The following is a 27952-nucleotide window of genomic DNA, read 5'->3' on the forward strand; positions in this document are numbered from 1 at the left end:
CTTCATCCAGGAATAAAAATAAATAAATTATCCATGTCTCCATCGAGCGAGGTAAAAGGTGCCCTGGAGCACTCAGAGAGGCTCCAGCTCCAGGAATGTTGACTTTGATCCTCGGGAATGGATGCCTGGAAAGTGCATTAATGGAGTGGCTGCATCATTAGTGTAAATTAATTAAACATTTTGCAAAGGTGTGCAGCCTGTTGGCCCAGCAGAAGCCCAGGTGAAAAAGGCAGTGACAGTTTCGGTATTAAACTCATTTTTTCAATACTGAATTGGAGGAACCTTCTGTGAAGGAAAAGGGATATTCAATTTCTATGTCACTTCTGTCATTCAGATAATGACAACTGAATGAAACTTATTGTAACCCAACTACAAAAACCACTTTTATTCTGAAAATGCCTTTATATGAAAATCGACCTGGACATTTAAAGCTCTAACTTTCCATTCTTTATCATGTGAAGATGAAGAAACATTGGATTTTTTTATTTTCTGATTTTACTGAGGACTTGCATTTTATTAATAGCATCCTAAACCATGCAGACTTCCTTATTCAGTACTAAGAGAATTGTCAAAATCAAAACCAAGAATAAATAATTTTTTTTATTATTTTGACTTATCAAATTTCATCACTGGAAAGATTACTTTAAAATGAAAAGCAGAAAGAAAAAATCCACACCAGTCATAAAAATTATGTTGAAATTATTATAAGGAGTAAAAATATTGAGATGTATAAGCTAGGCTTTATGTATACAACTCTCATATGATAAATAGTAAAAAAAGAATGAAGCATGAAATATTAAGAGATGAATTTATGGCCCAGTGACATCACCTATGGAGGAGTTCATGGTTCTAATGCAGGCTCAGATGCTGATTTTTATTTACTTTAAGTGTTCATTGAGTGCAGTGTAAAACAATTGAGCAGCTCTAATTTCAGAACGGGCAATGGTAATCCAATGAAATACCTCATTGATTGGGAGGCTGCCTCTCCTTATCATTTCTTCTGCTGTTCATGGAATTTTAATTTATCTCCTCTGTGCTGTCACACCTTGAGAGAAGGAGAAGAGGATTTCTTTTCCCCTGAACTGGAAGAAACATTTTCCTGCAGCTGTGGCCAGGCAGCAGCTCCAACACTGAGCTGATAGAAGGAGCTCAAACTTTTTGCTACACCTTGAGGAGTTCTGTGTTGATTGAAAAGATCCACACATGACCTGAGTTTCTATTTCTGCCTAGTAAATATTAGGACAAAATATGTGAAGCAATTTAGTGCTGGCCAAATATTACAGCAGGATTCACTTAGCAGAGAATTTTGCATATGCTAAATTACAGGGAAACAAAAATTAAGAATTATCTGTCCTGTCTGTAAGCAGTGACTGAAAATACCTTTACGAATGGCAGTGGATTTAGGGAACTCTGCTGGTTTTTAATTTACTTTCAATAATTCATTAACATGCACTTTCACCTTAATCGCCAGTCCCCACAGGATTCATGTGCTGTGCCAAACGAGCTTTCTCATAGACAAAATTAATTTTCTACAAATAACTTCCCTCTTTTTCCTGATTCAGGAGCAGCAGAAGGTAGCACAGCTTTGGTGATTTGATCTCGATACATGAGATTTCAGCACTTATTTTAGCCAGTATTCTTGTGTATTGAATTTTCATTTTTAGACTGCTTAAATATTGGGTGTGACTTCGAGAAGGATATGATTCATTTTGATGGAACAGCTTCTAGGTATCTGTATTGGTGCTTATTAATTACTTTAGCAGAAGTGTTTTGTTCCTTCAGCTCCTCTGGAGGATTAAATACCACATAACATATGTTAGATTTTGGCAATCTTATGTTTACCGAAGTTTAAAAAATATTTTGAGCAGTTGTGCATGAAATTATTTAATATCCCTCATGAGAGGAAACACTAACAATGTTAAACCCAAATACAACCTCTTTCTATGAATACTTTTTTCATATCTCATGAGAAGGTGCTGAATGGAATATGAAATGTTCACATTTTGAGCTCTGGAAAATCAAGCCAATAGTACCCGAACACAAATATTTAGAGAGAAAAATGTAGGACTGAAAACAGTTGAAAATAACACATATTGGCCCAGTTACAGTCCCTAAGTAGGAAAAAAGCTGAATTTGTTTCAGAAGTATGTCTAAGTTAAATATTTGAGAGCCAGATTATTGCACAGAAACACAAACACATTGAGGATGTAGCAAGTTCTTAAATTTTCTTTATTTTCTTTACTTTTGTGTCATTACAGAGATGATGACACATCAGAAGCTAATTCCTATAAATTTCAGTGACAGCTGCAATGCACCTTGTCAGTTCCTGTACCCCTGAACACCAACCCCATCCCTCAGAATGTCAAATAACTTATTTATATTTCTATTTCCCAATGAAATCAGGGAACTGTGCTTGTGGAAAATACCACTGGCAGCTGTAACTCTCCTGTTGTGCTCTTGCCTAGGTGGTCTTAGGCAAAAAGGGATTTTGCCTTATATAGTCTTTTGACTTCCCACAGGACTGAAATGGCCTTTTTAAATTAAGGAGTGACTTGGCTTGGTAGATTTGATGCTATTCTGATTTTTCAGGATAAGTCCCTCCCTTCCAAAACTCTTGTTCTACAGCAGACTCAGTCTCTTCATAGCTGTTTGTTGCAGAAGAAACTGTGTCAGAACTTTGAGGAACTCTAAAAATGAATGCTTGAATTGACATTTTACTTGGGAATATCATGCCAAATATCCTTAAAAGCATTGGTGCTCCTGTTTGGGCTGTTATAATGGAAGGGGTTCATTTTTGGGTTTGGGTGACTCACTGTGAGCTGTCAGAAATCTATCTGAATATTCTGTGTTCCTTAAAATAATTCAAAATCAGAAAAGCAGATTTGCAGAAAACTGGCAATACCTGAGTGGACTTCTCCATAGCTTCTGATAGAAATCCCTCTGGGCAAAAAGACCTGCTGCGGATTTTCTGTGTGATTTCCAAAATTGTTTCAGATTGTGTTACGTGTTTTTTCTCATTAGAATGTGATCAGAAGGAGTTACAAAGATCTATTTATTCTGAAATGCAAGACTGAGATGAAAAAATTATAACATCTCAAGTGTTTTTAATTGGTTTAGATTCCATTCATCTTTTTTTTTTTCCTTTTCCACATGAGTAATATTCTCCAGCTGTGCAGTCTCTCAACCAGGTCTTTGGAGAGCACAAAAGAAAAGGCAAAACCAAAGCAAGCAACTTTTCCTTTTGAGCACATTTTCAGTCCTTCAACACAAGAATTTAATTGTTCTGGCTGTACTGGAAGACCTCGGATAAAATGAGTGATAAAAGAAAATTCCAATTTTTGTCTTATTGCTAAATTAGATAAAACTTACTGAAACCAAATATATCATTAGGCATAAACATTTCTTCCCCCAGTCCCTGAGTGAGGCTGAGTTTTCTTGAGGCAAAATAATTCTTTTTCTCTATATAAAGCACATGGAGCTGTCCCTTGTGTTGTCTTCATGGGTTTTGGAATGATAAAGCTGAGAGTGTTGGATTTCCTGCAAATGAGCTTGGATGAGGTTATTTTCCAATTTAGGAGTTTTTTTGGCTTTTGTTCTTTGGCCTTCTGGAGGAAAATAATTTGTAGACAAACATGCGCACCTGGGGCTAAAACAATAGGTACTAATGCATTTACAGAGAGGATGGGACTGCAGCCCTCCCAGGCTGGGTTTCCAGGAAAGCACTCAGCCATGCCTTGCTCCATGCCAGCAAAATCCCCAGTTTGTTTTGCTGTTTGCACTTATGACGACTTTCCCCCATGTTTTTTTTTTTTTATTTTTATTTTTTTGCATAGAAATTAATTCCAAAGAGCACACAAACAGCAAATAGTGTTGCAAGCTCTAAATGCTGGTAGAGGCAAAAGATAAAGACAAATTGTGAATGAATAAATTTGTTTCCCCCTGAAATAGTGTAAATTTTATTTTTAAATTAAGTAAAAATTAAATTAATTAAATTTATTACATAAATTAAATTAAATATAAAATGGAGGTAAATGCTTTTTATTTATTCTGCTACAAAAAGCAACATCTTATGCAGTTATGTATAAGGAGGCTGATATTGTGGAAGTGATTGAGGCTAAAGCATGATGACATCAATCACAGAATTATAATTTTATCTAAAAAATTTGAAGGCAATTCTATTAGCAGCCTAACACAGCCCAGTACTGCAGTTGCAGGTGTAATATTTTTATGCATTAAAATAAATTCAAGATGAGTATTGTCAGATCGTTAAAATTATTTTAGATATTTTCAATATAACATCTAATAGTTTTACATCAAAACTTGAATATTGATCTCGTTTGTTTTCTGCATTTTCTTTCTTATTCTATCTATCTACCTCCAGCTGAAGCCTTACTCAAAAAGCTGAGAGATATGAAATTCTGGCTGGATATTATTTAGAATATTCGCTTATGTTTTCATTTTCTCTTTTTCCTGAGCTGTAAAACAATTATTCTCAAAATATATCAGACAAGTCTGGATGAAAATCTACCAAAAGGTATAAAAACCCCATGAGAGACATATGATGAGTGGGTGGGTTTTCTTCAGAGTCCATCTGTAAAAGATTTTAGAAAAACGACATCCAACAAATCTTGGTGAGAGGGAAGGATTGGTTCTGAGATATTCAGAGATGATAGTTAATGGAATTGTGACAATTTAACTGGGAAATATTTCTGAGAAATGTGTGTTGAAATCTCCAAAGATCAGCGTGTAAGAGAAGAGTAGCACCTTGAGCAAAACAAATGAAAAAAATAAAAGGAAATAGATGATACAGGCAGAATGAATTATTTGAGCTAATGAAGTGTTTCAAGTTCTATTTAAATAAACTTCTTGCACCACTACTGAACTGGGAAGGAATTGTGTGTAAGAGACCTCAGGCAGAGGTGTGAGCAAAGGGAAAGACGAATGGAGTGCGAGTTCTGGGATTGCTGCCAGTTTGGAACGAGGACTAAGAAAGGGAAAAGCTGGAATCAAACCTCGGAAGGGATGGATGGGAGGAGATCGGAGCTCCTGAAGGGCACCAGGCAGGGCAGAATCCCATTCCTGAGGCGTGAAGGGATGGGCAGAGAGGGAAACAGAGGAAATGGATCCTGCAAGTGTGAGTGGGGATTAATTGTGTTTGCCCGTGGGTAAACCAGATCAATCCATAAAGACTTGCAGTGGGTTGGATTGTGCTGCTGGGGCAGGGGAGACATTTGAATATGTATGTCAGCGTGAGGGGAATTGACTTTGACTGGGGAAGACAAAGTGACTGAGAATTGATTTTTATTGTGGAAGGAAATTGATCCAGAGAGAGGAGGAAAATCACTTTGATTAGTGTGTAAGGAGAGCTCCCACAGCGGTGGAGAACTGACAACACAAGAAATGAACTTTGATTTTGGTCATGACATGATTTTGAACGTGGTATTCGTAGCAGTTGGTAAGTGCCCTCCATGAGAGAAGATTTTGTGTTCTGTTCTGTGGGATGGCACTAGTCAACTTCCATTCAGAAGAGCAGTAATTCATATTTGAGCCAAAAACACTCGTTACTGAAAGCAGCATTGACCAAAAATTAGAATTAGGAACTGTATCTTGAATCATTTTACTATATTGACACTGTCAGTTACAAGCATGATGAACTTGTTGAATACAAATTTTCAAGTTTTAATTTATTTTTATGCCTTTAAAAAGCTGGCATTCAGATTTATTTAATGTTTCGGTTGCCATTTCCAATCCAAGGGAGGTCCTTTTACTCAAGGCTGAAAAAATCCAAAGGAAAAAATACAATCTAAGCAAGTTTACTACACTGCCAAGCATTGTGTTGCTTTGTGTTTGGCACCTGGCAGAAATCTCTTCCTCCTGCCACCAGAAATTGTTTAAATCTGCCTGTAAGACTCACAAGTGGGATTTCTTCTTCAGGCCAAGGAGGGGATGGAGATCTCTGGGCCTGGAAAAAGCAGCTTCAGTTGTGTCCTCATGGGAATCATTTTCAGGTACAAGGTGAAAAGAGTGACCTGGTGGAACAGGAGCAAATCGTTCCTGGCCAAGCTGATTGATTTCTTTGCTAAATTAACAGCCTCTCTGGACTGCCACTGCTGATTACAGAATATTATTTCTCTGTTGGGTTTTTTGCTATTGAGTGAATATTGGTATTTTCCTTGAACACTCTTGAAGAGAATGAGGTTTTAGTAACTGTTTTATCATCAGATTTCATGCTGGGCTTTTTATTATCAATATTTTTCTCTAAGTTAATTTTTAGTCCATAATTGGTCCATCACAAAACTTTAATATTCTTTTGCTATTACCTATCACCCATAGGTGTTCACTAAATTAAGTACCTAGTAAAGGCTTTTTTTTAATGTAAAGTGAAGTGTTAAACTTTCAGTTTCTGTGTGGAAAAAATATATACAAATACTTAGCTATGGTTATATCTCAATCATACTCTGTTTGTTTTCAAGGAAGTAAATATATGGACAAGCAGGAGCAAGTCCTTTCTTAGCCTCTGGGCATAATTCAGGAAATTTCTGTACAGAGAGATTGTGGAAAGTGAGACTTCTCCAAGAGTTTATGAAATAAAAATAGTTAAAAAAATGTTGTCATTACTCAGAATTTTTATCACAAATATTTTGCAGAATGCAAAATCCAAGGCAATCACAGTTTGTCATACCAAAGCCAAAATCTGTCTGGAACATCAGGTGTTAAAAAAATAGACGGACAAAATAGTCTAAAAAAAGCAATGATATGTAATCTAGACAAATTCCACTGTTTCTGTGCAGGTGGCTCATAAATACTGTGATTGTCAGGAATTTTGCTCTTTCTTTTTAGTGTCCCTTGTTAGACTTTCTGTCATTACTTTTGTCTGACAATATTACCTAGTCTGTTTTAAGAGGATTGGTTTGTGATAAAGTATTTTATTAAGTATAATGGCAAAAAATGTAGGGAACCTAAATACTTCAGTGCATATTTAGTGATTCAAAATCAAACAATTCACAATTGCAGTCCAAGCTTAACTGCTGGCAGGTGAAGTGGTTTGTCATAGAATTACACTTATCTTTTAATGGGTGAGTTCAACACATCATAAAGATAATAAAGATACAAGGCAGTACATGCCAGTTCCAAGTTCAGGAAAGCTAAGGAAGGGCTGGTTTGAAACAAAAAGGGATAAAATTGAAACAAGCACTATGAGAAAGGAAATTATTCTTTTCATATAGGTTTTCTTTCATTAGGTAATATATGGGATGTAATAGGAAATATATAGGATGTAATAAATCCCCAAAACAGCATGAGATTTTTCTCAAACTTTAGAGGTCTGTGTGATACATGGTATTTTATAAATATTGGGTGCTTAATTGTCTGTGTGAGAAATAACTGTTATTTATGGCCATTTTACATTTAAACTAAATTAGGAGCTGTAACCAAAGCTATCACTCCAGGGCTTATACAGTAATGTCTGGATCCATGTGATGTATTTTAACCTATGCACACATCCATTTAAAAAGGGCTTTATCTCCTGCTTGACAATCCTTAATAACACAATAGACCACTCCTGTATCCCCTTTCCATCCATTAGTCAATATATCCACAGCAACCAGCAATAACCCAGCAGCAAAAAGCCTACTTAAGTTCTTTAAAACCTCCCACCTGAATTGCTGTAGCCAGGAAAAACAAATGGGCCCAAAAATGTGTGGCTACATTTTAAAATGTGCTGAGCACCTGCAGCTTCATCAAAGGATGCTGGATGTCAGCACTTAACAATTTAGCCCACCAAATTAAAAATATTAACCATGTGAATTCATAAAGGCTGCAGTGATCGGCGTCGGGGCTGGCGTTTTCCCAGGGATCCCTCCTCATCTGGGGATTGTTCCAGGTTCTTTTTTGTGTTATTTTTGCCACTCTGCCTGGGTATTTTTGTGATTGCCTGTCCCACACCTTGCTGGTCTTGCTGGGATCTGCTTGTGCTGTCAGGGGTACACTGGCTCCAGAGCCTGCACCAGAGCTGCTTTGGGATCATCCCCAAAAACAAGAAAGATTGATGACCAAGGCTTTTCCAGACCTGGTTTTGAGTGCAGCTCCTCACCCCAAATGCCTCTCACTTTTCCTTTCCCTCAGACCTGTCCCCCTGTTGAAGGCTGTCATCCCAAGGAGTGCAGACAGAAACTGCAAAAAAAAAGCAGGGCTGATGTTTTTCCAAGATCTATCACCTTTTATATGTCTGTAGAGGGTAGCTGTGAGCTTGTATTTTTGTATCTGGTTCTCAGAGGACATTTGTTCCTAATAAAAAAAAATTAAATTAAAACCTCATAAATATGAGACTACAGTGCAGAATTGGAGGTTCATGCTAAAAGGATTTACAGAACTCTCCGCTTTTTACTGTTGCTCAACATCATATAAAAGGTTTGTTTCAATGTCACAGACCCGGGATTTTCCTGGAAATAAGTCTGTAATGAAATCCTTTATTAACTGCTCACAGTCATGCAGAAAAACAAGTATATTAAATAAGGAGAATACGTTCTGGGTTGGGGGTTAGCTTCTCATACAGTTTTAAATTGAGCAGTCTGAGCATTTTAACAATCTTCCTACTGCTATATGACACCTTAATAATACTATTTAAAATGTTTGAATTGTTATTTTTGATGCTGGGTCTAGAAACATGGATGTCTACCTCCCTCTCTGCCTCTCTCTATTTCTCTCTCTGTAAACATATCCCCAGTTTCCCAGCAGGTTCAAACACAGATGGCTGCCTTATTGCGACAGAAGCAAAAATGCTACATTAATGTTTAAAGAGATTAAAAATCCTCTTGGCAGCAGTGGCATATGTTACCAGTTAATTGTAGCACTGGAAGCTTCCCTGCTGTTTTAAAACATGGACTCATTTTACTTGCTTTCTGCAGAGCAGTATGAAATGTCAAATTTGTTGGTATAAGTTTTGAATCCGGTCTGACAAAAATGAGTCATTAAGACAATGTTGTTGTCCTTCTCTAACATAGTTTTTGAATCCAAATAATGTTCTGCTCCCATGCCAGCTCTGGCAGAAAGCTGGCTCCCTGCTCCAGCCCAGCGATCATGTGCACGCTTCCTGATTTCAGTGGAGGGCTCTGCCTTTGGAAGGCAGTTTTTAGCTCTTCACCTGCATTATTTCCACTCATTGTCATCCTGGCCAAGGCAGGCTGCTGGTTTAAATGACTTTACAGATGTAATGGTGGCTTTTCCTGGCTGGAAGCAGAGCATCAGAGCCAGCCCGCGAGCCACGAGCGGTTCCGTGGTGCTGGAGCTGCTGGTGGGAGCCCTGGGCAGGGCTGAGCACTGCTGAGGAGCATCACCCTTCCCAAATCCCTGCTCCAGACCAGCAATCCTCAGCACAGCACTGCTGGCACTGTGCAGCTACTGCACACTATTTTTTGACTGGGGAAATAAATAGGAAAAAAGCATTGAAAATTTCTATCATTTCTTGCGTGAAGTTCTGTTGCCATCATTGGAGATTATCCAGTTCCTCTTAAATCAGGGAGCAGCTGCCACATCAGATATACTTTAGGACAAAACAAAGGATTCAGTCTTCCTAACTAGCCTTTCAACCTCAAATGCTGTTAAAAGAACACTTTTGCCTGAGAAAAAGCTGATGATAAAACTTTGTGTTCCTGTACCGAATGACATCACCTCACCCTGGTTAGAGCTGCACGGGCTTTATGGGGCTTGAGTATTCTGGAAAGTAATTGTGGCATAAAAACACTCTCATGTCAGAAAAGTAAACAAAACTTAGCCTCACGCATTGTCTGTGATCCTTTTTACTATTTGTTCTTTGCCATATGTGCACATTAGGTTTTACAGACAAGTAGATGTGATCTCTGCCCCTCAGGGGTTTGCAGAGGAGATTAAATATCACATGGAGATGAGACATTCTTGTTGGTATTCTCAGCAGGGAGGGCCAAGTGTAGGGTAGGCATGAACTATCCTGGCTTGTCTGGAAAAGAGACCTTTGAAATCAAGGCTGAAACACATCAGTAGGAGGGAGAGCACAGCTCATTCTCATTTCTTCAGGGGGCTTCAGACTGCCCAGAACATGCCTGGCATTCATTTCTACATTTTGAAAAATCTGTACAAACCCACTAGGTTTTCCCTGGTTTCTGATCAGTCTCACTGCTCTAAGTTCATGGTTCCTCCTCCTATTATTTTTTCTCTCCTGATTTGATTAGATCGTAAGTTCACAATATAGACAGTTAAAAATATGGCTCAAGATGCCTAATTAAAGAACAGCTTGTTTGCTCAGGGATTTGAATTCCCTACCATGGATTCCTGTCCTGGGAATTTGATTTTTACAGCACCCGTGCAAGTCACTGGGTTACAGAGTCACCAAAGGAAATTTTCTTCCCTGAGTGTAAAAAGTTCTGTACTGACACAATTTACAGTTACATAAATTATTTTTGTGTGCTAATTAATACAAATATCCATAATAGACCTCCAGAAATTAGCAGGAAATTTTACTTAATTCTGAAGAGGGGGGAATAAGCTGATTTTTGTCACCCACTCTGTCTCCTGTTAATGGAAAACCAGTGGTACCATGTTCTTGCTCAACTGAAACAGAACATTTATTCTAGATTTCAAACCAGATGATATCTTTGAGCATTTTGCATCAAACACCCAAAACTCAGTAACACTGGCAACTTCCTAAGCATGAATAATAAATGAAATCTTCATATGGGACATTAATATTCTGGAACACTCAATTAGATTTTGTTTACATCTTACAGCAACATCAGAATACACAAATGATATATCAATGACCAAGAGGTTGCAGAGAAAAAGATTTTTTTAAAATGATTTTAGGTAAGAGCTACCATTTTTCTCTGCCCAAGTTTTAAACTGCTTTTTTCAACACTCAGCGCATACCAAGACATCTACTTTCATAAAATGTAGAAAGTAGTCCTTACCAAGACATCTACTTTCATCGTAGAAAGTAGTCCTTATGAAGGACTGACTGAATTCAGGGATTAGTGTCAACAATTCCAGCCTTTCCAAAGCCTTTCCAAAAATTTGGGTAGTACTTCATTTAAAAATCATCCAACAGAAAAGTGAACTCCTTTTATCCAGACCTTCAAAGTCTGAAACATAAGATCAAAATATTATTTTGAGATGGATAAATCTCAAAATCCTTTTTTACAGGCAGATTGAAGACACAGATTGTCTTCTGTTTGTGAGGGTACTTGAGATTTACTGGAATATTTGTCCCACCACTTACAGCTATTCTTTGCTAAAATGCTAAAATCACATACGCAATTTCACAAATGCAGTTGGAAAACATTCTGTAATTTTCTGTGCCGCAATAGGCATCACTTACACTGTTTAAATTACAATTAATGGTGTCCTATTATTTGTTTACATTTTTATTGGAGCAACAAGATGAGTGCAGATGTAGCAGCAGTACTAATTCCTTGGGATTCACAGATACCCTTATTAAATTATTTTCATACTTTGTTTTCTGCAAGTGAAGTTTGCAGTTGTAAAAGAGAGTGTTTTTATCCTTCTTTCTCCTATTTGTGAACTTGTGATTGTAGCACAAAACACTAAAAAAAAATCAGTCTTTAGCTTTGAAGTTATAGTGAATATGTTAAATACATAAACAAGCATATTTAGTTACTTTGCATTATTCATGTAACTGCAAAAAGATTCACTCTGGGCAGACAATTACTGTGTATTAACATCTTGCCTTAGGGCAGTTGAAATGGTTTTTAATGAGGTGTTACCAATCCTGAATATCTTTCACTTGCTACTTGACCCAACACTTTATTTTTTGCTGTACGTGGGACATCTTGAGATAAAATACTTTATTACAGGGATTCTGTTAATCATCTGCTATACTTACACAGAATTTCTGTTGGCATAAAAGGTATTTATTAAACTAATTCATATTGGTTTCCGTAAGGATAACTAGTACCTATAGATTGAAATTAATTGCAATTTTCTGAGTGTTCAGCCCCAGAGCCTAAGAAGCACACTGCTAAATTAGTATTCAGGTCATGAAAACAACTAATGAGGCTTCAGACCTATAAAAGTCCACTCAAACAAACACCTGCCAGTGTTTTAGAGAATATTCTGGCCCTGGCATCTGCTATGACCTGAAGGGCAGAGCAATATGAACTTAACTAAGACAGTATTTCAGATAATTTGAGATCTACAGAGCAGAGCAATAAAGAGAAGAAAAATGGTTCTTCCTCTAGTGTGAGGACACACATATCCCTTGGTCAGCCAAACAGCAGCAGCTTGAGTAGAAACAGGATTCTCAAAGTTATTTTCTTCAAATAATATGGTTCAGGTGCTTGCACTACACGAGTGGGACTGCTCATAATTGTATCTGGTGGATAAAATGCTATTTCTGAAAAAGCTTTGGTGCAACGAGGCTGTCAGTGACCACAGGGTGAATTTTGTACAGGAATTGCTCACAGCAGCAGCTCTGAGATGGGAAGAGAACCTGCCAAGGACTCTTGGCATGACCAGAGTCTGCAGCCACGCCTGGAGCCAGCTCTGCTCTGTTCTCACCTCCACTGTTTGCTCCAGCAAATCCAGTTTGGATGCTGGGGTACAGAGAAACACCAGCACAGAGCTTTTCTCAGGCTGTTCCTACCCTGATCACAGTTCAGGCTCTTTCTCTCCAGCTCTGCTGCTCAGAGGGATTCCCAGAGCAGCACGTGCTCTGCCATGGCCCCAGCGTGGATGCCACCAGCAGCTGCAAGTGACACTGCAGGGTGCAGTAATTACACACCTCAGCCCTTTGCAAGCCACAAAATGACTGTGTTTGGCCCAGAACCACTTGTCTAGACGGGGGGAAAACAGACACAGCACAAATTAATTTATAAAGAAATTACAGCTATCAGGACCAAGAGGTTGACCACTGCTTGGTTTGGTGCTGGAGCATATGGTGCACGAATATAATTCATCTTCCTGACTGGAAGGGGATGCAGGGGAAAGGGGAATCTCCCTGGCATAGCTGCCCATACAATGCCAGTTACTCTGCTGGAGCCTCTCCCTCCCTGTATATGTAATCTATGTTGAATTAATTTGTAGTTGGCTGAATTTCAAACACATCAACTTCGTTTTCATGTATGTTGATGGGATTTTCTTTTGGATCTGTTTCTTATGTTAATTAGCCCTCCATTTATGCTACATTGTAATGAGGTTTAGCAACTCTGCATGTGCGAGCCTGGTGGGAAATGGACTGGATGTGCACAATTCCAACTTTTGCAGTTGTCCTGTTTTGATATGTTGTAGATTTTCCTGTTTCCCAAGTCATGGGCAGTCTTAAGTGAGCCAATCAGTTCTTTTCTAAGTTTTCAGTGGAGAGATTTTAGAGTTTTTACTTTAGAGTTTTAGAGCTTTTTTTGATGGAACATAAAGCAGGTGGTATTAACCTGCATTTTGAAGGAATGAGGGGGAATTTTGGCTGGGAGACTTATTGGTTCTTCAGATCTTCAGCAGTGAAATTAAAAAGAATAAATGGGATGGGTTTGCTGTGGCTTCCAGTCAGGCCTCTACTTGGAAGGGAAATACCAGAGATCTACAGCAAACTGCTCTATATTTAAGAGATTGATGCAAGAAAATATTAACTCTTTCTTTTTAGCAGAACAGAGACACAAGTTTTTCTGATACATAAGAATTTCTCCATTAATCGCTTTGCTAATCTGTTCAATACTTGAAAAACACCTGATATATGTTTATATATAATACTATATATATTGTTATATTATATAATATAACAATATATTTATTATATGTATATAATAATTGATATTTTTATTGGAAGTGCCAGGGTGGGCACAAATTTTGTGGGGCACAGAGGCTTCCTGCATGTCCCTGCAGGAGCTGGTGGCACAGGTGGGGCAGCAGCACATGGATCTGGGATTTTGTGGGCAGAAATTCTTGCTCTGCCCTTACCCCAAGGGAAGCAGAGCAAGGTGAGCAGGGCCAATCCATGCCAAAGCTCAGGGTGATCCCACGCCCAAGCTCAAGTGGCACAGCCTGGCTTTTAAAATCTCTGTTAAGGCAGAGATTTTAAGCTTCTTTGTACTGAAGAAGCTCAGCTGGTGTGCAGCCAGCCCAGCAGGGCAGAGCCAGCCTGGGTCTGCCTGGGGAACCTCCCACTCACCCACTCAGCACAACCTCCTCAGCTGAGCTCCACACTTAAAAGCTTTTTTCTTCAGGAGCCCGAGGCAGGAGCTGTAATTGCCAGGTCATAAGTCCCTTCTTTAAAACAAAATCTTATTTATTCCTCCTCCCACACAGCACAACTGTTAATGGTGCAGGAGTTAAGAGCAATTGTCATTTTTCCCTTTATAACTAAATTCATTTTACTTATAACAAGTAGAACTTGATAAGTACAAGTTTCTCTCAAGCAGCATTCCCTTTTGAACACAAGAATCTTAGGCTCTCCAAATATATTTGCATAGCAAAAAATATTCCTGTTGCCTACTGAATTACCTTAAAATATTTAGTATTTTTTTGCCACATTGTGGGGAAAAAAAAAAGGTTCATCTAGATGACGTGGCTTAGACTGTTCCCATTTCTCAGAAGAAGTTTGCAATAAATATTCATCTTAACCTGAGGCATTGTCGTTAATATTCAAACTCATGCTTTTCAGCTTTATATTTTAAATAAGTGGTCTGGAAATGTATGAATGGACCCTCATTCTCAACAAATACATGGAGATGTATTTTTATATGTAGAATTATTGATAGGATGGTTATTAACTTGTGTGTCCAAACCATTTGGTTCATTCAGCTATTACAGTCAAAATTTATTGTGTTGGAACATGCCTAAAACTCTTCTCCTCACTTAAGTGAAATAATCAGTGTAGTACCAAATCCAGATTTTCTGGAAGGTATTTGTAAGATGTCCTCCCATGTGAGCACTGAGCAGTGCCATTATGATAAGAATTATATCAGCATTTCCTTTTATGTAATCACTAGTGGGGAAATTATGCTTTATATTCTGTTGAGTGATCATGAAGCAGGGGGAGAACTGAGCCCGAATTCCCCCTATAAATAACAAAATCAATATCCAATGTTTATCTGTGCTAAGGTTTGTCTGCTTTACCACACTGAAAATTGGAGGCTGCACAAAGAATGAGCACTGGATAAATAATAAGCTCTGGCCTTTAACAGGCCATTTTAGGAGGTCGGGTGGTCAATGCAGGAGAAGCATTGGCTGGCTCTGGGAATCCATCCAGCTTCAGACTGTGGTCAAATATAAAGATGACTGAAATCCCAGTATTTCCTGAATTTAACCTTTTAGGAAATCAGACCCCATAATATATAATTGAATATGCCACTCCTTGGGGAAACCAAACAGCCTCCTTGCCTGCTACATCCAGCTCTTCATCTTCATGTGGTTCTTGCAGTGTTTTAAGTAAATCAATGTGAAATAGAGAAAGTTTGCAGCATTTAGTTGAATGAAGTAGTTTTTAGAGTAGGAAAGAGAAGCCCTAGTGCTTATAAAGGGGCAAGACTTTCTTAATGTGCACTTTCTCAGCAGAACTTGCTGCACAGTCACCCATGGTCAAGAATCTGGAGAAGAGAATTGTGCCAAACCACTTGCAGCCATGCATTGCATAGAAACAGAGGGGGAGAGAATAAAACAGAATTATTAGGCATGCCTGTGAGTGAGCCTTACCATAAATAAATCAAACTTATAAGTACATCATTTTAGTATGCTTATTGTTTTGCTAAGCTAACACACTAATGACTGTTGTCTTCTCATGAAGAAAATCATGAAGCAAGACTTCAAAGCAGCCACTGGAAATTCTGTTCTTGACTAAGAGATTTCAAGGGACCCTGAGGCTGGGTGGGAAGTTGTGCACAGCTAAATCCCTCACAGTGCCTTACTCACTGCTTGTCTGCCATCTGATCCAACTTCTCAACCCCTGACAAAGCACCAGCAGCATCCTGTTCCTAACCCTGCCCCTACCTGCCTGCCCCAATGGCACAGCCCAAAAGGGACAGGGCTGTTCCACACCTGCCTTTTGGGAGCATCCCTGAACAGATGAGGAGATGCCAGGTTTTCAACACAGCAGCCATAGAATTGTCCCATGTATTTTCCTTTAAATCACTGTAGTTACAGATGTGCCCTTGGTTTTCCCCATAAGGACAACGATCCCTGGCATGGCACCATAGCAGGGACAGGGATTGGTCTCAGTTAAAGGGGATTTTTGCCATATTTTTGTAGGGCTCTTGATTTTCTCCTGAAACAAACCAAACAAGTGTCCTGCTCAGGGAGGGAAGACAAGGATATGTATCTAAGAAAAAGCCAGGGCAGGGCACACATTTACCTGTTCACCAGCTGCCAGGGAAGGACAGAATTGTCTGAGGACAGGCGGGGCACTTGTCTCAAAATCACAGAATTATATTAATGGGTAAACTGGATAAGACCCCAAAGATCAAGTCTGACTGTTGACCATGTTCCCAACATCCACATGTTTTTGGAATGTTTCCAGAAGATGGGAGCAAGCAGTGGCCTCCCACCACCCAGTCTAAGGATCTCCTTGCCTTATTAATAATCCCAGGAATAAATTGAATGCCTGAGCAGCATTCCTAAAAGCACTCGTGAGTGGGCCATGATAGCTGGGTTTCTAAGTGCCAGCTCTAATTTAAGAATATCCTAATAAACAAGCATGGCAAAAAGAGGTTTGGGGTTTTTTTTCATTGTTAACTTCATTGCAGAGCTGATTAATTGCAGAATTTGATCTGTATATATTACTTAGGAAAAGGAGACGAGATCAATATATACAGTATGTATTACACAAATAAAATTGTTTGAAACAGGGTATTTGCAAGCTACTGAAGGCTGATTAAAAACAGTTTGCCTAATTTACTTCGGCTGCCTTGCAAGGAGATTTTACTTTCATAATCACAAATACTTCAGCCAGTGCACTTCTCCCCCCACCGAATTACAGCGGATGAACACACAGAGGAACAGAATTAAAGTTTGGAAAAATTTAAATGCAGCATGTCTTACATTTCCAGTGTTTCTCTTGGCATCCTAAATATTGTTTTAACTTTGTTTTAACTTGTGGTGTGATTATACATTGGCTCACATAGGGGAACTGCAGAAGTCTGCCTGCTGAGCATCATTAAGCACTTTGGTGCTCGGTGGGAGTTTGTTCATTAGGAAAAGTGTGTTATGAATTTTTACTCTGTGAGCATCTTTGTCTGTGAGAGGGAGGGAGAATGAGGTAATGAGAAGAAAATACAAGATCAATCATTTAAACATACAAAACACTAAATATAAATACTTTTGGTTAAATGAATTAAAATATTGCCCAGAAGAAAATAAGCATCAATATGAGGGCTATGAAAGAAGTCTCCTGAAAACTGTTGCTGCTTCTGCTTTTGGAAATTTGCATTATTTCCTCAGATTTAATCTGCTTGGCAGAGATCCACCAGTCTGCCATATTTTGCCTTTTCTTGGCTTATCATTTCCTTTTATGCACTATGGTATTATTTTTTTTAATCTTGAGACATATAAAGGTATAATTGTATTATATAATTTATTCTAATACTTAGCCATATTTATAAATAAACTCTACTTTCAAGAAAGGGAAGTTTGAATTGGTAAAGACTTAAAATGACATGATTTTTCGCCCATTTTATAAACTTCAAAATTTTCACAGCTGAGAATAACCTATTACTTAAATAATTTCACACATTAATTCCTTGGTATAAAACACTCTGTGGTCAGAGAGTGAAATGTTGAAATTGGTGAAAAAGGATGTATTTTGCAGGATATGCAAAATGCATTTAATTTTTCATTTCAGTATTTAAACAATCGCCTAATTTTATACTCACAAAGGCTTCATTCTAAGGCTTTGTAATTCTGTTGGCTTCTATGATGTGTAAGTTGATTTACATCAACATGGATGTGGAGAAAAATCAAACCCACCATTTTGCAAATGTTTTCACAATGCCAATGCAGTGTTAGATCTACCTGGCATAAGCGACATCCATAAGATTTTCCAACATACTTATTTTAGCTTAATATGTTATTTACATATAAGATGGCATTTTTACCTATGACATAACCCCCATAATCATTAAAAATAAAGAAACAAGTATCAAAGAAGGAGAAAAATGTGAACAATGGATAATATCTGTTCCTTTAAATTATGTCTCCAAATATTTTTCCTCTATGAAAGTAGCAAGAGCTTAAGCAACTCCTGCTGTCTTGTTGTTCGACATCCACTACTGCCCATCTGCCTATTGATTGGTAGGAAACTCCAAATGGGAATTTCATCTCATTAATCATGTCACATCACAGGGATTAGGACAAAAAAAATCCTTTATGCTTCACAGCAGCCATCTAATGCCCAGTAAGACAAGTGAACGAATATGATATGGATAGAATATCTTCCCACTAATTAAAGGTCATCTGCTAAAAACTGAGTCAGGCTGGCTCAAACGTGCTCTGATCTAAGCCTGCACATCCTTTCCAAAACGGAAGAAGCAGTAAACATGTATTTCTAATTCAAATGTTAGCAGAGCTTGAGAATAAAACTCATCCATTACAGAGCACTGCAGTGACAATACTGGCAGCAGTGGTCCTCCCTGAGCAGCTCCCTGCAAAACCCAGTCCCATTGATTGTCTCCCATTCTCCCTCACACACCATCAATATCCATCCACGGGGCACTTCCCCCAGCACGCTCCGTAATCCTCTCACAACAATGCCAAAACCGCTCCTCTTCTACTCATAACCCCCACAATCTGCATTATAAAATACTCGGATTTTTCTAAGCCTGTTTGGTACTGTAACGAGCAGGAAAAAGCAATTAAAATTGCTGAGATGTGTCTGAGCAGGTGAGGTGAGGTTTCCTTACAGTGAGGGCACCACGGCAGATGAGAGGGACACACACAGCCTTGGAAGAAAGCCAACTGATTAATGGAATTTGACCATGCACAACTTGTTGAAATCCCTCTAGAACATCAAACGCCACATTATAATATCCTTACTGAGGTCCCTGCCAATCCCAGGAAATCGATAACTCCTTTTCAGGAGTAAGATTATTTTTTTTCAGAAATATTTCCCAAAGCAAGATAAGTGGGATGCATTTTGGGTTGAATTTATGTTTGGCTTTGTCTCCACAGCCAAAGCGCATCTGCTAGAAACGGGCAGGAGGGAAACCCGGACCGGAGTACAGACAGAGTCTGGAATGGAGTCGGCAAAGGGAAAAACCCAGACAGGAATCCAGCCAGAGTCTGGAATGGAGTCGGCAAAAGGAAAAACCCAGACAGGAATCCAGCCAGAGTCTGGAATGGAGTCGGCAAAGGGAAAAACCCAGACAGGAATCCAGCCAGAGTCTGGAATGGAGTCGGCAAAGGGAAAAACCCAGACAGGAATCCAGCCAGAGTCTGGAATGGAGTCGGCAAAAGGAAAAACCCAGACAGGAATCCAGCCAGAGTCTGGAATGGAGTCGGCAAAGGGAAAAACCCAGACAGGAATCCAGCCAGAGTCTGGAATGGAGTCGGCAAAGGGAAAAACCCAGACAGGAATCCAGCCAGAGTCTGGAATGGAGTCGGCAAAAGGAAAAACCCAGACAGGAATCCAGACAGAGTCTGGAATGGAGTCGGCAAAAGGAAAAACCCAGACAGGAATCCAGCCAGAGTCTGGATTTATCCCAGCGGCTGGAATGGACTCGGCAAAAGGGAAAACCCAGACCGGATTTCTCTCGGAGTCCAGAATGGAGTTGGCAAAAGGAAAAACCGGGCCGGATTCTGGCCAGAGTCTGGAATGGAGTCTGCAAAGGGGAAAACCCGGACCGGAATACCATCGGAGTCTGGAATGGACACAGCAAAAGAGAAAACCAGGACCGGAATACTGTCAGAGTCTGGAATGGAATTGGCAAAATTGAAAACCAGGACCAGATTTTGGTCAGAGTTCGGAATGGCCTCAGCAAGAGCAAAAACGCGGACCGGATTTCTCCCGGAGTTCAGAATGGACTCGGCAAAAGGGAAGATCCTCTTGAGCTTGCAGTTGTTTTGCTCCATTTTTAATTTTTTTCTAACATTCTAAGGTATTATTCAATCTCTCAGAGCATTTTCCAGAAGAAAGATATTGTTCAGCATTGCTTAGCACCATTAGTTTTACAAAGAACATGACCAGCAGAAAGATCTGAATTTTTCCATTGACGTCTTTACTTAGAGGAGGTTCATGGAGAAGCCAAATGTAATGAGAAATAAAAACATCTGTATTTTTGATACAGCCAAATCTCTAGATAGGAGGCATGGGATGAAGACAAATACCTGTCACGTGGCTGTATTCATCTTCTAAGTAGATTTAAATATGTTTTACTATTTTCCCCCCATTTTCTTCCCCCAGACTTGCCTCTTGTCCCAGTCTATAAACCATTTTCTAACTGTCCTCATGGTTTCCATCCAGATGAGTATTTCCAAGCCCTCACCTAATACCAGACCTCTTTTATTTTTATCAGTCCTCACTGCAAGTCAGTTTATCCCTTCAATTTCTGCTTCCACTTTCCATTCACAGCTTATCTTCTTTCTGTATTTAATCCTGGTTCCCTTCCCATTCAGACCTACATTTCCCAGATTACCCCATCGAGGGTTTGCTGACCCTCCCTGTAACAAAACAGAGAACAGAATTCTGTTTTCACCCTTTTGCATTTGCAGCAGCTCATTTGCCCTGTCCATTCAGAAACCCCTTCTACTAGGAACAGGGTCACTGATCCCAAAGGAGATCCAGGTTTTTCCCCTAAACCTGCACACACCCTCTCCTGGAGCATCTAAGAGCAAGATTACACCAGGGATTGTTCATAATTCAGCTTTTCAAGGATTTTCTGAGTGTGAGTAAGGATGTGCAAGAAAAAGAATAATAATTAAACATCCTATAATTTACTTTTTAAGGCTCTTTAGGGCTACAGGTGTAGAGCTTCATGTTACATGTCCCAGAACAAGCTGTGATGTCATTACTCAGGCTGTTTGCAGGAGCTGCTGAGCACCTTCGGGCAGAACTGGGTAACGTGGCTGGAGAACTGGGATGTGACCCCGGAGCAGGGACCATCCTGTGGCTCTGAGCCCAACAGGTTCCTGACACAGAAGGTCTTTGCAAAGTTCTGTGTGATGCAGCCACATGGCCTTGCTTTGAATTTTGATCTTATAAAGCTGTCAATATTATTCACGTCTTGTGTAGTGACAGGCAATCACCTCAAACCTGACAAATATTGAGTAATCTACTCAACCTTTTGCCATTCAGAGAGAAGCTGACAAATCTTTCTTCTTGGCTATCTTGTTTGTAACAACTTTTTTGACCAAAGAACAGCATTTTTTCCTCAGACAGCAGAAATCTCCACCCCAAACTTCCTGACCATTGAGTGAGCAAGTAATCTCTGTTCAGGAACCCATACAGTTTAAAAGCAGCATAATTCCCATTAATTCCTTCAAACAATTATTTTAAATTCCTCTTACAGTGAAAGAACAGTCTTAAAATGGGCTCCATACTGGAATATTAGTTCCAGCATCCAGCAAAGCAGATTCCAGTGAATTGTGAGGCATTTCTGTCACCTGGTGCCAAACCCAGCCACTCTGATGTTAAGATAAAAACATCCTGAATCTGCCCAGCAGGATAAGGAAAACATATTTTATGTGTTGCTTACACTCTCATTGGTTCCTTGCCAAAAAGACAGTGTTTTTAAAACTTTTAAACTATTCACTTTTCTAACTTAAGCATTGCAATGTTTGTAACCTTTCCATCCAGTTTCTGGGGATGCTCTGGTGGTCCATGGCAGAGGCTGGACCCTGGCAATCGCCTCTTATTTAAATTATGGGAGAATCCAAAGAAGAGAGATGTTAATGAGGAGGAAACAATCTCTCCAGACACATTGTTCAAAGCACATATTGATTTCTAGCATGTCATGGCAAACAAAAGTTTAACAACCATAATTTCATGAAAATGACAATTGAACAGCACATCTGGTGAGAATTCATTTATGCTTTTTACATTTTTAACAACCTGGCTATTTTTACTCTCCTCATCCTCTCAAAGGGAGTGCGATGTAATGAAGCATGGAGCTGGAACTAGGCCACACCTCAGCTGGAAAATGTCAAATTCTATTATGCCATCCTCAAAAGCATAAATCATAGCTGCACATTTTTAAAGGTATAAATGAGGGAGGGAACACCATAAAACATTTATTTGAACTCATGCAATGTATTTATAGTACAGAATGGTAGAGTATGGGATTTATGTAATGTAAAAATATACCAAACATTAAAAAGTTGAAATCTATGATACACAGTATCTTCTCTCTGATGAGAAATCCCTTTGCACACTGACCTTTCTTGAATTTAATTTTTCTGGTTGTCAGCTAACAAACTAACCTGCCCAATGTTAGTTCTTTTATCACCTAAAATCCTTGTTTTATATAGGACAATAATTTAATTGTCTTAAGTTTAAAGAAATACTTGATTAATATAATACCAAGGAATCTACATTTTATTTTTTTAAATATTAAATTGTACCTTTCATGCATTATTTCCCACGTTTCATTGCTTAAATTATGTATGGGGAGGAAGCTCTGTCTCTTTGGCAGCAGCAGTACTGTAGTTCATAACTCTTCAAATAAATAAATAGTATTTACTGAGTATTTAAGAGGAGGAAGGAAGGTTATTATGCTCTCTTGCCTTCTCTCACTCTTACTGTTTTCTTCAATATTCCCTTTATTCCCAGAGGTTTTAACTGTGGAAGTCTGACCCTATTTACAATAAATTTGTCTTTCTGGGTGTGTTCTACACCTCTAATTCTGTAATACGGTTTTTAAAGGCTTTCCAGCATATTATACAAATGGTTAGATGGCATTTATGGGGACAGCTGATATGCTACATAATAATGTGATTTTTTAATATATATATATAAATGAGATATTTTTGCCTGCTATTCAACCTGGAGTAGGGGAGGGTCTCAGAAGAGTATTTAAAATACTTGTACAACATAAGAATACTAGTAGGCTGATTGAATATATCATAATCTGTAATTCCTATCTATTAAAAATAGGCTACATTCATTACTACATACTTAAAACAGACTCAAACTCAACTCACTGCTACCACTAAAACTATTCTACAAATCACATTACTTATCATCTAGTAAACATGTTCTTAATTTTATCTACAACTTCTATACCCCTACACCTTTTCATATCCTGGTTAAAGCTTTTGAGAGACAAATTGTTAGTTGAAAACCATTTTGAGAGCTGTCTGCAGAACAGAAGCCTCTGTTCTGAGGCACATTTTGCCCTGCACAGATTGTCCTACCTTAAACATGGTGATTTTATCACAGCATCCTCAGGTGTAAGAACAGCAGCCTCTGGGGTGGTACTTTGCAGTCAAGACAGCCAGAAACACCACACTGAGTAATGTACCAAAGGCTCCTCCCTTATTGCTGCCTGTTCTCCTCTTTTACACTCTTCCTCTGACAGCCATTGCACCTGGGTGCCTGTTGGAATCTGAGGTATTGATGATTCTGAGATTGTAGAAAGTCTCTGTCAGCCCCCTGCCAAAGCAGAAGCCATAATTGGTCTGTGCTGGTTTCCAGGTTGTTTATTCTGTTTATCTCTCACATGTTCTGCTGCCCTGCCCAGCTCTGTCCTGCAGGGCAGCGTGTGGGGCTCTGCCCTCAGTGGGATGTGACAAACATTAAATACCAAAAATCCCTGGGCTGGATTGACAATAACGTGCCAATATCTGTCACCTACATTGGACAGTGTGTCCCCAGCCTGAACCAACAGAAAAATGCCAACACCACAGTGAGACATGGAGGGCATGAAGAAGGAGAAAAAGGACAAGGCACACCCAATTTCCTCCATCTTGTCCCCTTTGGAACCCTAATCTAGAACCCTAAAATTTTACTTTTGCACCTGTGCCACACTTAATTATTACCTATATCAAACACTCAGAGCTTGTAATTCATCCTGTAAGGTTGAAAACTCTTTTCCATGGACAGAGATCACAGACAGTACCTCTGGGGATTCTGTCCAGGGGGTTCCTGACCCCTGCCAGGGTCTCTGGCTGCCCTGGCAGGTCTGGGACCTCTGTGCCCTTTTGGGATGGGGCAGAACTCAGCACTCCATGTCCCATTGCCTCCAATAGTGTTCACCTGTCCTGCACAGCTGTAGCCCATCAGGGATGAGGCTCAGTCACAGCCCCATTCCCAGTCACCACAAATTCTGTGCCTGCATTGTTTCTTCTTATATCCTTTATCCAGAGGGATCTTGTGCAGCTGAACTTTGAGGGTTTCTTTCTGACTGAGCCTGGGACCAGTGGATGAGGATCTTTCCAATGAATATTTCTGTTCTCCATGTGTGTCTGTGATAAAACAGAAATGTAAACGTGGAACAGCCCAATGCAGCCTGTGCTGCTCTGCTGTTCCTTCAGGCATTTATTCCCTTGTTCCTGCCTCACTGCAGCCAATTTTCTGTGGTTTGGGAGACATTAAACTGTCAGAGGAGCAGAGATGACTATCTACTGCTTTGACCAACACTGCTGCCATGGTGGACAAACCTCTGAATCAGACATTTAAACACAGATTAAATGGAGGACAGATTAAAGTGGAGGACAGGTTGAGGATGCTCCTGAGCCCATTTTGCTGAGGATTTGCATTCCAGAATCTCACATCTGCTGGTGCTTCCTGGCTGCTGAACACACGAGTCCCTGTGTCACATCTCTGGAAGCCATCCAAGCAGTGACAGGGCTTTCTGTTGTCACGTTGATTCATTCATCTGGAATTCATCCTGGATCTGAAGGTGAAGGCAGTGCAGGCTGTTTGCTCAGAACTGTCTCAGGTCACCCTTGGATGGGATGGGGCAGGAGGGAAAAGTGAATTTTCTCTACTCAGTGATACACTCATCAACCTGTATAAATACATAAACTATCTGATCTTTTCATTTTCTTCACTGAGTACACCATATAGTTTTTTACTGCTTTTAGGAGAAAGCTCTTGATCCTAACAATGTTGATGCCATTTAACTTTATTTTGTATCATTTGTTACCAGCTTATATCTCCCCACCGTTCTTGTGCAGTAGATATTTCAGTATTGAACATTTGAAATCTTATCTACCATTCTGTTCTGACTGATTTAATCTCCTTGGCTTTAAATTGTCTGTCTGAAATCACTGCAGAATGGATCAAGAGGGGAACACTCAGCTCATCTTAGAAGGAGGTTAAGAAGCTATTCTTGAGTTATTCTTAAGAGTTCTTAACCTGTTCTTAAAATTTTAAGGAGCTTTTCTTAGACTGAAGTATTGCAAGGAGTAAGTTGAAGATTTAAAGGTGATAAAATAGTTTAAGAATATTATGGATTGTCTTGTACAGCCTCAGTAGGGATTTCTTTCCCTTCCTGACTACTTTAGTCTGGGCAACACAGCCCTGTGTCAGCCACTCTGGAAAGCAGGTGATGAATCATACTAGCTTTAAAAAAATGATGAGGAATTTGAAGGAAAAAAAAAAAGTAAAAAATAGAAGTCAGGGCATGAGCAGCTGGAAGGGGAGGCTGCTCCCTGGCAGCAGGGACTGAGCAAAGGGCAGACAACACCCAGTGCAGTCAGTAAAGGGTTAATGTTCAGTGGCTCTGCTCAGCCCTGGATAGACAGGTTCTCACTAATTTCCAGCTTTCCTCTCTAACACTTAGCTTAGAACTCAGCAGAAACCGTTTGGGTTTTCTGTTTTTGGTTTTCTGGGGGGTTTTTTGTGGGGGGTGTTTGTTTTTGGTTTGGGTTTTTTGGGTTTTTTTGAGTAGACATTTGGCAACTTGTGAAGTGTCAGATGAGCACTGGTAAATTTGAGAACTGGGGTGAACGTTTGTGTCAGGGAAGGAAAAAATCTTCACAGCAAAAAAGCACCCTCTAACCTGAGAGTGGAGGCACCTGAAAAAAAGTAACTTTATTCTGTTCCAATTACATTAAAAGCCAAATCCTGCACTGCTGACACTTTACAGACTTTACAACTATTGAAATCTGTTTTAAGGGACTGGCTGCACACTGCCAGTATAAACTGAAGGTGGTGAAGGTTTAAACTGGGGCCTAAATATAATTTAGCATGATAGATTATGGCTGAAAAGTCCTATTTAAGTGCCAGCACGGCAGAGAGAGCAGTCTGCAGGATCCAGGAAAGCAGGATTCCTGCTGGGGTGCCCTGTCCAGCAGCAAGGCTGGGGAAGTCAAGGCAGTGAGGGTTCTCCTGCCTTGGTTCCTGGGGTGCAGTCCCCAAGAAATGCCCAGGTCCAAGTGCTCAGCCTCCCTGATTTTTTCTAACCCCCCCAGTCCCTTCCCTATGGATTCTCATCTACATGATAAAACACTTCATAAATCTAAAACATAATTCACTGGACTATTGTTAGGGAATTTTAGATTTATCATCGCTCCTACTAATTCCATTTAATCTATTAATTTACCTTCTATTAATTTATCACAGCTTTCTGGGCTGGCTGGGTTTTTTCCCTGCTCATCTGCGAGGTGTTGGATGCTGACAGTGACGGAAACCTCACAGGAAGCATTGACAAGGTCTGAAAAATAATTCTGGAGCCCTTGTGTTGCTAAGGAAGTTTCATCAGTAGAACCAACGATTTGAGATTGTTTTCTCAGCAGTGCATGAGATAAATGAGAACTATTTCCAGATTCAGTAATTTTGAAATCTGAAGGAACGATCTTATCAGTTTGCTGGCCACCCTGAACGGAATGCATCAAAAAAGATTAATAGGGAACAGGGATACCTGTTTTCTTTCAAAGCAAAAAAGCCCTGCAAAAAATATTTTTATGGAGCAGTTTTTACCTACTTCACTTTGTTAAATATAAAATCTATATGTTTTCTATAACTAATTTTTCATTCTACACTGCTGGGATAAGCAAATTGGTAAGTGAAAAGAAAAACAGGTGAAATTCATTACATTAGAAAAGAAAACTCTCTATGAGGTCTGAGCTGCTGGAATATTTAATGTGGCATCTTCCAAAATTTTCCCAGTGGGTAAAGGAATCTCTCAGGAAAACTTTGCTTACACAGTTTAACCTAAGATGCATCTGTATGGAGAAAAGAAGGAAATTTTCTTTTCCATCAGCTACAAAATGTGACTGTTTTGAAATCCACCATCCTCAGGTGTATGACAAAAAATGTTAAGACTAATAAAGATAAATAATGTGACTGCAAAAGCCCATGTCCAAATACAAACAAAAGAGCAGCTTTTGTTTGTTGAATCTCTTCCCTATGTAGGAAGCCCTGGCTATTTTAATAAATATGAAATATTCCACTTCCATAGGAGCAGGCCTGGGCCCAAGAGTGGCAGGTGATCTGTTCCTGGGGCTCCAGCATTCTTGAGCCATCCGAGGGGAATACATGACACAAATCTGTGCAGCTCAATTTAATGTGCCTGGTTAAACGAGCACAAACATTCCTGTGCAGTGCATTTGCAGCACACAGATATTTGTGTCACAGTATCCCTGCTCAGGATATATTTGGAAGATAATTGGAGGGGATGAAACCTTTTAAAGGGATCATTAGAATTTGTAGAATACTTCTGAAACAAAGAAACAAAAATCTGCTTTTTCTTAAAGTTACTTTAACTGAGCTACTTCCAGACAAAAGCATATTCTGGTAATGATAGTTGTTGAGTGATGAAAACTGTATTTCACTTAATAATCTATTATTTTTATTAGAATTGTAATCCTTAATTTTTACTTCAATACTAGGAATCATAATCTGATTTTAACAGCAATTAATCTGGTACTCATTTACCACTGAGCAGTTTTCAAAGTGCATTTGACTGAGCTACAAATAAAACCTCTCCAGGTACAAAGTGTTTTGATTTTACCACGTGCAACTGATTTGGGAGATTTCTGGTGGTTTCTTTTGCCAATAAAAATAGATAACTTCTATTTTTGGGTTCTAAGTTTCTAATTCTCA

The 27952-nt window shown here is 39.3% G+C and overlaps 1 protein-coding gene and 1 long non-coding RNA gene across 2 annotated transcripts in view; both read left to right on the forward strand.

Annotated features, from left to right (window-relative positions):
* The window catches only part of LOC110471132 (uncharacterized), a 112308-nt gene that overhangs the window by 69763 nt on the left and 14593 nt on the right, over nt 1-27952 (forward strand). The gene's annotated exons all lie outside the window — the stretch shown is intronic.
* Nucleotides 73-27922, forward strand: LOC146763259 (uncharacterized). Its single transcript, XM_085570461.1, has 2 exons — nt 73-5134; nt 19138-27922. Exons 1-2 carry the CDS (start codon nt 4942-4944, stop codon nt 19899-19901), a joined length of 957 nt encoding a protein of 318 aa, XP_085426587.1. The 5' UTR covers nt 73-4941; the 3' UTR covers nt 19902-27922.

Source organism: Lonchura striata, chromosome 4A, assembly GCF_050655825.1.
Source record: "Lonchura striata isolate lonStrDom1 chromosome 4A, ASM5065582v1, whole genome shotgun sequence".
Classification (NCBI taxonomy): domain Eukaryota; kingdom Metazoa; phylum Chordata; class Aves; order Passeriformes; family Estrildidae; genus Lonchura; species Lonchura striata.

Coding starts and splice junctions, on each gene's coding strand:
- LOC146763259 (XM_085570461.1), top strand. CDS start 4,942: ATGGAGTGCGAGTTCTGGGATTGCTGCCAGTTTGGAACGAGGACTAAG. Junction 5,135..19,137: donor AGGAAATGGATCCTGCAAGT/GTGAGTGGGGAT, acceptor TTGTCTCCACAG/CCAAAGCGCATCTGCTAGAA.